This window comes from Brassica oleracea, chromosome C4, assembly GCF_000695525.1.
Source record: "Brassica oleracea var. oleracea cultivar TO1000 chromosome C4, BOL, whole genome shotgun sequence".
In the NCBI taxonomy this organism is placed as follows: Eukaryota; Viridiplantae; Streptophyta; class Magnoliopsida; order Brassicales; family Brassicaceae; genus Brassica; species Brassica oleracea.
This window is the reverse complement of record NC_027751.1, coordinates 28642359-28654258: the sequence shown is the minus strand read 5'-3', so window position 1 is coordinate 28654258 and position 11900 is coordinate 28642359. Positions and strand designations below refer to the sequence as shown.

Below are 11900 nucleotides of genomic sequence, written 5' to 3'. Positions count from 1 at the left end.
GAAGTTAACCTTGCTAGTAAACCTTGTCCCTCTATCTAAATCATCACTTTTTAAGTTTTTCTGTCATCAAGTTAACCTTGCTAGTAAACCTTGTCCCTCTATCTAAATCATCACTTTAAGGTTTGTACGTTTAAGATATCAACAACTTCCTCACAGCATTGAATGAATACAACATTTTTTATATATTTAAAGATTCTCCTGAGTACATTGTTAAAATTTTGGGCTGTGAAAGCTTCCTGCAAGGTTGTTGTCCTATGTCTCTCTGTCACTCTCTCATGTTTTGTGTATCTGAACTATGTTTTGTTTTTTTTTTCCATCACATATGCAATAATGGTCAAGAAAGTTCAGGAGGAGTAGTTCAAAGTTGAACCTGGTAGTATTTTCTGCACAGTATGCAATAAATATTAATGAATGAAATGGAAGTAAGCATCCTTTGCTTGCTTGACTCCTCTCTCTCTTGCTTGTATCACAAACCCTCTTTATCAAAAACTGTTATTGGTTGTGAACCAAGATATTTGGGAAAATCATTTGGCATCTAACCAAGGTCGACCCCAAGATGATGAGAAGTATAGAGCTTACCGAAAATCTACCCAAGACCAAAGGCAATTTTTAGAAGAAAAGACATGTCTGATTTTTTCCCCCATAAACAATTGCAAATTTGAGTTAGATTTGCTAACTTTGGTTGATGCTTAATAATACATTGTAGAGAAAGAGAAAGTTTAAGAGTAAGGACCAAGGAATCAAGGGCAAGTTTTCTCTTTTATTAAAACAAATATATTCTTTTTTCACTTCGTCTCTAACTCGACTCCAAATGTGATTTTTGTTGGAAAGAACTTGAATTTACTCACTTTAAGAATAATGATCATGATGAAGTAAGGAATCAAATTGAACAAGAGAAAGAATAAGTTGAATGAGACAACCACAGAATGAGCTTCTAAACCAAGAAGAAAGCCAAAACTTACATTACGGTTTTTTCTTACTAAAGGTTGGTCCATTGGCACATCCCAAAAACTGAAATAAAAATGCTTTTACTATTCAATATATACCATTAGCTATTAGACTTTTTTTTTTACGTCTAGCTATATTAGACATAACGTCTTTCTCCCTTTTTGTGGTTTTCTACGTTTTCTTTTGTTAAAAGAGAAAATACATATATACTTTGGTCATATCACATAAATGCATCATTGGTTTGATTGTAAACTGGTTCTAACATAAGATACTGATCTATAATCAACACCTGTCGAGATTATTCACTTAGAGTCATTCTCAGACCCAAAACTTACCAAAAATTAGAAATAGTTCGGACCAAATTGATAAAGAAACAGATATTTGGGCTAATGTCTAACAAAACAGTTATGTGTGCCAGACAGCCCTATGTCAATTAGATTCGTTTAAATTTAAATAATTGGACTTAAATATTAGCAGGTCGAGCCAGGCCCGTACAGTTGTGAGCTTAGCCAAAAGGCCGAGAAAGGTATGATTTGGAAAGGCCGCTTAGCTTCGTATCTATAGTGCGAACTTTATGACCAACATGCTATGGCTTACCGATGTGGGACTTTAGAAACAACTCTCATAGTCACTTATTCATTAGATATTCAATACGACGTCGGTCTTACCTGTCTTCTTCTTCTTCTTCTTCTTCTTCGGTTCTTTCGATGCTTGTCTTGGGCTTGGCTACCTGGTTCTGGTCAGAGATTTTGAAAGCATCGTCGTCTGGCTTTGATACTTTCTTTAAGCTAAGTGATTTGTGGGCACAGAGAATAGTCGAAATCTGATGAGTGATTCATAATGCACTATCTGGGGCGTTCAAAAATCATACCCTTTGATAACTTTTCAACACTTCTTCAAAAACAAAGAAATGGAAAAAAGATATATCAGAGAATCAATGCTATATATAAACTTATCAATCTTGTCAAAATCATATACAAAGCTATACAGACAAGACACGAGTCTTATTTGCTGGTGATTTGTAGATAGGAAGCTTTGTTCCCATGTCTTGCAGTTAGCGAATGAAAAACTCTGAGACCTGGGATTTAAGTCTTCACAACCTTCATGTATTGGTTTCAGGCATACAAAGGGGACACAGCTTGCCAAATATTGCTGGTTTCAGTTTGTGTTGTTGCTTCCAAGGTCTTAGCTCAAAAACTGCAACGAAGCTTCATTGGAATCATCACAAGAGCTTTAAAGACTTGTTGTGTCTAAACTTCGTACTTGAATGAGTCTAGGAACAGTCCAAGTGCGAGTCCGCTCTTCCATCTTGTTGATTAATGGAATGGTTGCTCTGTCCATCAAAGCTTTGATGCATTCGACTACAATGACAGCTAATGCAGCAGATAGAACATCTCAGTCTCTCCTGTTTGTCCAATAAACGTAGAGAAAGCAGTTGCAGAGTAGAAACCCATCAAGAGAAAGAGCAGCTTCTTGGGGAGATCTTTCTTTATCTCCTGAATTTTCACCATAAGCTTAGTTCTGAGATCTTGTACGGATTTGATTATTACTTGAAGAACCTGATGGTGGATCTAATCTGCCCCCACCAACCGAGCTCCTGATTGTTGTCAATGACATTCTCCTGGAAAATGCAAAAACACACACTTAAAAAATGGATTACTGGAAAGAAGAATTAAAGCATAAGGTCATTTTTAAAAGCCAGTGTGCAAACAAAGGAAACCTTCGATAGGAATTTGATACAAGCAATAGGCTTAGAAACTTAAGGAACAAAGGCATGGCTTAGATATAAGTAACCATGGGTTAGTGCATGGCTGGTTAGGCTCTGTTAAGAGATATTCATGTGTTTATCTGGGAAAAAAGGTATCTAAGAAGGAATGAGATGCGCACTATTACTAAACATCCTCATTCAGCAGTCATTATATAAAAGCCACACAGCCGCAGCATTGATGCTTGCAAAATAAAAAAAAAAAAAACTGACCAACAAGAGGCTGTGCAGGATGAAAGAAGTGGCAGAGAGAACATAACTCCAAGCAAATGGCAAGAGAGAGAAAGCACCTTTTGTCTCTTAGACTCCTCTTTGCCCAAAATCAATCCTTATCATATATAGTCCTTATGATGAAAGTTAAGATAATGTCTACATTTGAGAACAAAGTGAAGAAGACTTGGCAAATTCAAACATGTTTCTTCTTCTGCTAAATCTCTTAGTTTGAAAATTAACACTCAACAAAACGAATGCTGTTGCTACTAAAATAACTTGTAATGTTTTCAAGAAAGTTATCAGAATTGCTCCAAGACAAAAGAAAGTCTACCGAATGTACAAACAAACAAAAGCTGTCTTCCTCTCTTTTTTTTTTATAAGCAAACTGGCACAGAACGAAAACAAAAAAACAAAAAACCATAGTTTTGAGATCAGAAAGGAGCTGAGCTTGTTCGTCTGAGCTGCCGCTTGGGATCAGGAGGTGGTGCACTTGGTAGGATCTTCTCTACCTCCTGCAAAGTAAAGAAAACAACACCCAATCAATATATGGCTTTGCTATAAAGGCAGATGTGTCTGTAATGTGATGATAAGTTGTGTCTAACGACCCAAAACGACTCTTAAAAAACAACAACAACAACAACAACAAAGTTTAAGCGTATATACCATTTTCTCTAATTCGAATCCAAAACTTAACACATGACAGTCCTCACTACTCCTTCAACTTTAATACAACCACATTCAATGCATGTGTATAACCAAAAGATCCAAAAGGCTGCAAAACATTCACCTTTTGCCTCCTGAGTCTTTCGTTTTCTTCTTCTAACCGTGAAACTTTGATCTCTAGCTCCTGAGTGTAAGCCTGCTCATCATCAAACACCCAAACGTTAGACACCAAAGAGAAGAAAAAGCAAGGTGTGGTTTGCAATAACACAAAAGTTTGAGTGTTTTCACCTGTTTCCTAGCACGAGAACGAGCAGCAGACTCTCTATTCTTTATCATCCTCTTCTGCTTCCTCTCAACAGTCTTCTCCACAACCTCTCCTGATGCCACCCTCTTCCTCCCCGGAGTCTGCGTATCAGACAAACCGCCCATCAGAGACGTCTGAGACACCATCGCTTGCATGTCAGCAACCGGATACGGCATAAAAGACTGCCCCTGCGGCATCGAAGGAAGCTGATGATACTGAACCCACGGACCAGCCTGAGGTATGTTCTGCCCTAAACCTCCACCTCCACCTCCACCTCCACCAGTAACTGTCTCAGTCACAACTCCTGCTTTCAACAACAAATCCTCAAGCGTCATTTCACCTAGCGTAGGCTCCTTATTATTACCTCTCCTCTCATTCGCACCACCACTGCTTCCGTTAGCGTTCTGCTGAATGTCTTTCCAGACCTGCTCGACGGTCTTCTTGCTGAGATCCCGCGGCAGAGTCAAACTCCCCTGACGAGAGAGACCACCACCCTCCTGAGTAGTATCTGCTGCTGCTGCAGCAGCACCGTTCACATCCACGGAACAGACACTCTTGAGAAGCTCGTCAAGGTTCATGCTTCCGAGGGCTTTACCAGAGCCCCCTAAATGGGTTTGGACCTCGTCGAGTGTTAAGCTGTAAAGAGAGGAGCCTCCTTGCCTATTCAAGGAATGAGATTTAGGTTCCCTCTGAGAATCCATTAACTTTTAATCTCAATTTGACTAAAATGGCGAAGAGATTATCAAATCGAGGAGGCGAAAGTAACCCTTTTTACTGAGGTCGAGTTCATGTGGAACATGCAATCTGAAAGGGTCTTGGGAACTGCATGCAGCATCAGAGTCTATCGAATGCAGATGCACAATCTTGCCAGGAGGAAGAGATTAGCTAAAAAAGGTAGGATCTTTGGACAAGGGTTAAACGAATTTGAGCTTAAAGAGGATCAGATCTATGCAAGAGAGATTTGGGTTTTTATTTCTTGAAGTCGTGAGAGTGGGAGAGAAACAAGAAATGATTAAGTGCAGATAGAGAGAGATTTTACAAAGTAGACCCAAACTCTCCTCTCTGTGTTTGTGTCGAAACCCCCTCTCTTTCTCTCTCTCTCTCTCTCTCTCTCTTTTGTTTCGCGCAGGAGAGAAACCTTTTGATTGAGCAACTGTTTAACTTTCAAACATTAGTTTATTTTAATAATAATTGTGATTAGTGGTTCCTGGTTAAGTTAATTTGATGAAGATTTCGAGTCTATTCCCTCGGAATATACACTACGCTGCATAGTCTACATGTGCAGCTAGACTTCAGTCAATTTAGCTTTTAGTTTTCTTATGTAGGCATCCAAATAGATTCAGTCAACTAAAACTTGGAAAGCACATTCCAGATATGTAACTGCAAACATTTTCGCATGTAGTCAGCAGAAAACACAGCTCAAAAGTCTTGTGAAACTGCCACTGAGGACAGGTTTTGAAGTAACGAACATAGTTTCTTTCCCTTTCAAGTTTCAACCACTGGTTGGACTCAAGCCAAGATGGGATACAAGAATTTAACAGCGCAAAGATATAGGCTGTCTTGTCAATAAGATCAGCAGTAAGCTTCTTTAACTTGTCTTCTACAGATTTAAACTGAGATTCCAAAGTTCTCCATGGCTCCCGAATATCTCTTATGTACAGCTTGCATGAGGACCCCGAAACCACTCCGAGCCTCAGACCTCTCAGTAACAACCTGAGCATTGCCAATACAAGAGCAGAAGTTGGCTCCACACTGGATAGGAAAGAGGGGCTTGGCTCCGAACCACCTGAGCATATATCCCTTAGAACGCAAAACATATTACAAAACCATGAAACCGTAAAGCAGAGAGATCGAAAAGAACTTAATTATAAATTCGGAAAAACTAGAATTTGATAAGACAAGAGAATAGTAGTGATTTTTATTTTACAAACGAAAGTTCAGTATGGAGCTGATTCAGAAAACTGAAAAATAAAGACATTAAATCTGAAAATACTACAAAGTTTTTAGGAATGGCATAAAAGATAGTTGGTGAAAATAAAAACTTTTATGAGTTTGGCCTTATGAGCAAACCAAAGAGTAAACTTTTCATAAGGACTTCAATTGCATCAGCTCCTTATAAACTTCAGAAGAATCACCAAGCCAATATTAAAACACTGTTTTCGGACATCTGCACAATCAGTTTAAGGAAAATAAGAAAAGCTTTTTCACAAATCTCAATCAGCCGAAAACGGAAAACCCTTCAGAAAAACAGTTAAAAGTAGCAAGCTGTTACATAGGAATTGCAAAAGTAACGTCTCTTATCATGTAACTAATGCAAACACACACCTCACAGGAAGCAAACCGTGTGGATTAAGACACGGAAAGTTCATGTGTCGGTTCCATGGAAAGTATATACTAAGGAGACGATTTTCATTGCTATACCTGAGGGGGCACATGATACATCTAGTGGCTCATGTAAGGAGAGTATTGCCCGACACCATGTTGCCCTCTGCCTTTACCGCCCTGACCAGGTTGTGGAGTCTGATACCCACCTTGCAACCCAGGAGTTGCGCCAGGTGTCATACCGTGAGTACCATAACCACTCGGCATTCCATCCCAACAAAGCCTGACCAAGTGCCGGGTTAAACCCCAAACCAGCTCCCTGCGACACTAACAAAGCTGTCAAAGCCTGTCCAATGGCAGGGTCCATCCCTTGCGCTGGAGCACCCATCCCAGGTTGGTGACCAGCCATAAAACCACCAGGTGCACCGTAACGAGGATTGTTGTGATTGGGAGTGTTAAACTGCTGCTGCTTCCCCTGTTTGGGACCATCAATAGCCTTCTGGCAATGCAAAACATGCCCCTCAAACGTCTTATGCGGCTCCTGCAAAGCCCTCTTGGCGCTCTCAGCAGACTTATAAACAAAAAGACAGAACCCTTTAGGCCTCCCAGTAAACTTATCAAGACCCAACGGACCTTCCTCGACCTCACCAAACCTCGAGAAAAACGCCAGCAGCTTCTCCGGATCAAGCTCCACTCCCACATTACTAACATAAATCTTCCTCTGAGTGTGCTCCACACTCAAACCCTCAACCGCGTTCCCACCAAAAACAGGTCCTTTACAAGCTAACTGACACAACGTCGTACGGCTCCCAATCTTCTTCTGAGGCTGCTTAAGCGCGTTACGGGCGCCTGACCTAGACTTAAACAGTATAAAGCCGTAGCCTTTAGACTTCCCCGAGACTTTATCGAACACGGCCTTGCAGTCTTCGATCTCTCCGTATTGATTGAAAGCTTCGATTAGGGTTTCGGTTTTGGTGTCCCACCCGAGACCGTGCACGAAGATCTTGCGGTGAGATGGGTCTTCGTCGGCTACTTCGCGGATTCGATTCGCGACGTCAGGATGGTTCTCCGCCGCTTGTTTGAGGAGATCTAGAAGCTGTTCTTTCGAGAACGGTTCCAATAGATCCTGAATCGGATCTTCCTCTACTTGATCGCCGTTTGCTTGATTAACCTGCTTATTGGTTTCAATTTGTTCCTCCGTCTGGTCGTTCGAGCTTTCTCTTCTTAGTAATGGTGGAAATCATAATGGAGGAGATTTTAGGGTTTCGAAATTTTCCTAAATGAAACAAACTGATTCTCTTCCTTATGATGAACCTCATCATGTCTTCTCTCTTAATTTACATTAAAAATATATTTTATTGGGCTTTATGTCCGAGGCCCATTTACGAAAAAATGCAAACACAGACTTTAAAGCTCATGGGTTTGATAGCATCGACGGAGTGGAATTCATTCCAAATCTCAAGCAAACAATAATACTCCGTCTCAAAGGGCTAGTAGATGCACACAGACAGATATTTGTCTTCTCTCTAGGGAAAATGCGTGATTGGAGCTAAGCTCACAAAAGAGATGAAATCGATGAGACAACTCACAAGAGATGCCTTCTAGCTGAAGTCTTGGATACCAAGGTTATTTAGGTCATGTACGTTTAAAAGTAGGCAGCGACCGACCTCCGACTATAATTAAATATCACTTTTGTTCATTCGTTTTAATGTTGTTTCTGCTTAGTGTTAGTCATTGTGATTAATCGCTTGGTTATTCGTATACTGATCACACGTAATTTGTTACGTTGTTTTTTATTTATCATTTAAATGTCAAATACAAATTCTAAAAATACTAGTATGACTAAAATTCTAGAAGTTGACCGCTGCGACCAATCGTCGCTGCTCATACAACAAATTGTTGTTGCTGTTATAAACAAACATGGATATTGTCTCCAAAACCAAGATAATGAAACTTAATTCTTGCAATAAACAACCTTTAATGCAGCAAGTCAGCAACTCCAACCTCATCTTAGTCATCTAACGGTTTGCTGACCACGTAGACATTCATAAACGGTTCCATCGTAGTTCTTCACAGATAACCCCTTACCAAAAATCGGGTTCTAAACCGTGCTAGGCGCTAGTCGACACTAAAACCGCTCCCGGCGAGTTACCAAAAATCGGAGAATACCCGGGAGACATATTCAGGGCCTAATTTTAAATACATTTTAATATATTTATAATATGTTTAGCTAATTCTAAGCATGATGACACAAGTTTTTAGACATAATTATATAATTTCTTATAGAAAATCTTAAACAGTCTCTTTTTGATTTGTCGAACATTTAGATTAGAATTTGTTTGATGTGAAAAAATCATCAAATTCAGTATGTATGTTTTTGTTTTGGGTTTGAACAATAGTTTTAGACTTGATAGTTAATTGTAATTATTTGGTAATGTATAATTACACAAAACATGTCAATAATGAATAAAAAGTAATCAACCGCGTTTCAATTTTACGCGGTTAAAAACTTTACGCGGAACTACGCGGGTCAATGTAATTACGCCGGTCAACACCTTGCTTCACCGATTTGGTCATATTTGCCCGTGGTCAAGCTCCGAACAACGCCTAGGCGACAGCGTTTTCGAACATGGTACATCTTAATAGGATTACCAGAAACAAAAATAATTATTTCCCCACAATCAATCCAACTTGTTAAGACAAATCCCAGAAGCAGATTCACTTTCAGCGAAGAGCCTAGTTGTAATAATTGGGCCCAGATTTAATTAGCCCATTCATGTGAAAGATGTTAAAATCAACTGGTCCTGCATATCAGATTTAATTGCTTTTCTATAAAAAGAGACAATATGGCAGACTTTTTTAGGAAAGAAAAGGAATCTTAATTGCTTTAAGGCGCAAGAAGCTTGGGCAACAAGAGTGGGCAGTTCTCGGGAGCGATGAAGAAACTTTGGGCACAATGCATCTGACACGACCGCTCCTTCGAGTCAACATTCTCACGTGTCCCTCTCTCTTTTTGTTTCAAACTTTGCTTTTTTATTGATCAGTTTTGAATTATTTTAACATTAAACTATAGAAATAATAACTAATATAAAGTATAAACATTAGTAGTAGTATAATTTAGACGCCTCTCGTCATGATACCATCATGATTACATCGTTTCTAAAAGCTGACGCCATCGCTGGCGTCTCTTGACTTTTGTTCCAAGATCAGTGCTGTATTTTTCTAATGACTACAAATCAGAGAGACTTTCCACTTTTTTTATTGTGTATTTAAAATTATGAGCATAATGGTACAAAATGTAACAGATAGCATTTCGTAGGAAAATTATCCATAATCTGGTTTTTTTTGGTGGGTTTTGTTTTCTACTTGAGACCCACTTAACTCATATTACAATTTACCAATGTAAGTAAATCTTAATTGGGGTGATATAAACTTCCTTTAACCAAGAACAAAAAATATATAAAAGTTTCGAACAGAGAGTAAAATGAGTTTCAAAATTCATTGACCTATAATTAAGCAGTTTCATTGGTGAAAGAGACCTCTTGAACGCAGGTGAGTCGTCGCAACGAATTCGAATATACTGAAGATCGTAGTAAACTAATATTACTACTAATGGTATTATTTAATTGACACTAAGCTGACTAAATGAAAAAAGTTATAGGTCTTGCTGATATTGATGTGTTTCTCAGCTTCTCACAATGGTTAATTGTCAATGATCGGGACTATGCAAGTGTTTTCTTTTTTGAAAAAGGGATACTATGCAAGTGTTGTACAACTAATATTGTGTGCTGACTCGTTATTATTTATAACTTTTATAAGTATCACTTTCTTTAATAAACGAAAATCATTTTAACTGTTAATATATGAATAAACAGTTCAATTTTAAATATAGTAGTATATTTTATGTGTTTCACAATTACTATATTTAAAATATAGTAATGATATTTTATATGATATTTTATAAATTATTTTTGGTTCAGTTTGTACGATCTTTTGAACTTTTTAATGTAAAAGTATTAAATTAAGTGATTAAAATATTAAAAGTTAATGTGTTTTTAATAGTAATGATTAATTACTTTTGGTTACTTTTTGTTGCAATCAAATGTTTCTAATATAAATAAACTATTTCTTAATTTGTATGTTTATGGTAAAACATCATACGAAAGAAACAGAGGGAGTATCTTAAAACTTTATAAGTTTCTGTGATGTTAATTGATTACTTATTTTATTTTTGTGCATAAATGATGCGAAACCTTAATGATTGTACATAAACGAATAAAATCGAAAGAACAATGCCTACGTCATCCAAATTTGATGACTGCAATAATTGATTACTAAAATCAAAGGTACAACAAGGAGAGCTATGTAAAAGATTGGTCCATCTGTTTTTTCCTTCTTATTATGGTCCACTTCTTCTCTTTTACATCAAAAACACAAAATGAATTGTCTGGCTTTATATATGGAACTGAATTTTCTGATCCATATAATTTGGATATATATTGATAAACCAAGATAGTTTTCTTCACGCAGTTAGATTCATATTGACCACGCAATATATTACCCCTCGATTAAATGTTAATTTTTGCCAGCGCAGTGAACTAATATGCTTACCAAATAAATTCATAAGAAGAAGAGGCAATAATTCTTTACAAAAAAAAAGAAAAGAAGATGCAATAACAAATACTGAAAATATTTAAGGGAATTAGAAGATCAATAAGTAATTATAAAACAGCGGCGCACATAATGCTTTCAATACCAATTGTTATTGAGAATTCGGCCAAAAAACACATTAACTTTGCACGAATTGCCAAAAGAAACATGAACTTTTGGACTGACCAAAAAAACACCAAACTTTCATTGACTTTAGAATTAATTAACAATGTTTTCGCTGACTTGCCAATTTAGCACGCCGTCAACAAATTTAACAGAAATATTTGACGTCGTTTATTGTTGGCGTTAAGTGAAACGACGTCGTTTTCAAATGAGATAAAACGACCTTGTTTTACATGATTTGAAATTAAAAATATATAGACCCCTGGATTCGAACCCAGGTTGTTTGGTCAAATGGCAAGGTCTTTTACCACTAGGCTAGTGGAACTTTCAATGTACTTACTAACATGTTTTCTTTTATTTGGTACTGATTGAATATAAAAATATTCTCTAAAAACTTAAAAAGATCTTTAAAATTCCAAAAAATTGAAAAATAAATTTTTTTTTTATAAAATCAATTTTGAAATTAAAATTGAAATAAATTTTATTTTTCTTTTTAAAAAATAAAAACTCTTCCAAAATTTTCTATAAAATTAAAACGAACTTTAAATTCCAAAAAATTGAAAAAAATAAAGAATTTTTTCATAAATTAATTTTGAAATTAAAATTGAAAATAAAATTTTATTTTCTTTAAAAAAATAAAATTTTATATTTCTTAAAAAAAATCTCCCAAAATTTTCATAAAATTAATTTTGAATTAAAATTAAAATATTTTTTTTCTTTAAAAAGTCAAAAAGTTTCCAAAATTTCATTTTTTAAAAAAAAATCAAATTTTTAAAAAATTATAATAAAATGCAAAAATTTAAAGTTACAATTATCAACTTTTTATGTGTGTATAATTAATTTCAACTTTTAGCAAATGTATTAAAAAATTGAAAATTTTGGAAGATTTTTTATTTTATGAAAAGAAAAAAT

General features: G+C 36.5%; 1 protein-coding gene and 1 pseudogene across 3 annotated transcripts; both read right to left on the bottom strand.

Annotated features, from left to right (window-relative positions):
• Window positions 1–3161: 3161 nt before the first annotated feature.
• Window positions 3162–5028, bottom strand: LOC106337100 (ABSCISIC ACID-INSENSITIVE 5-like protein 2). Of its 3 annotated transcripts, none has more exons than XM_013776135.1 (4): window positions 3987–5028; window positions 3878–3950; window positions 3714–3785; window positions 3162–3438 (listed from the first exon to the last, which is right to left on the bottom strand). In XM_013776135.1, exons 1-4 carry the CDS (start codon window positions 4592–4594, stop codon window positions 3358–3360), a joined length of 834 nt encoding a protein of 277 aa, XP_013631589.1. In that variant the 5' UTR covers window positions 4595–5028; the 3' UTR covers window positions 3162–3357. The 3 variants fall into 3 exon arrangements, with proteins under 3 accessions (XP_013631589.1, XP_013631590.1, XP_013631588.1); XM_013776136.1 differs by having other exon boundaries at window positions 3878–4553; window positions 4660–5028; XM_013776134.1 differs by having other exon boundaries at window positions 3878–5028.
• Window positions 5029–5266: 238 nt separating this feature from the next.
• LOC106338578 lies at window positions 5267–7455 on the bottom strand (annotated as a pseudogene).
• Between the last annotated feature and the right edge of the window lie 4445 nt (window positions 7456–11900).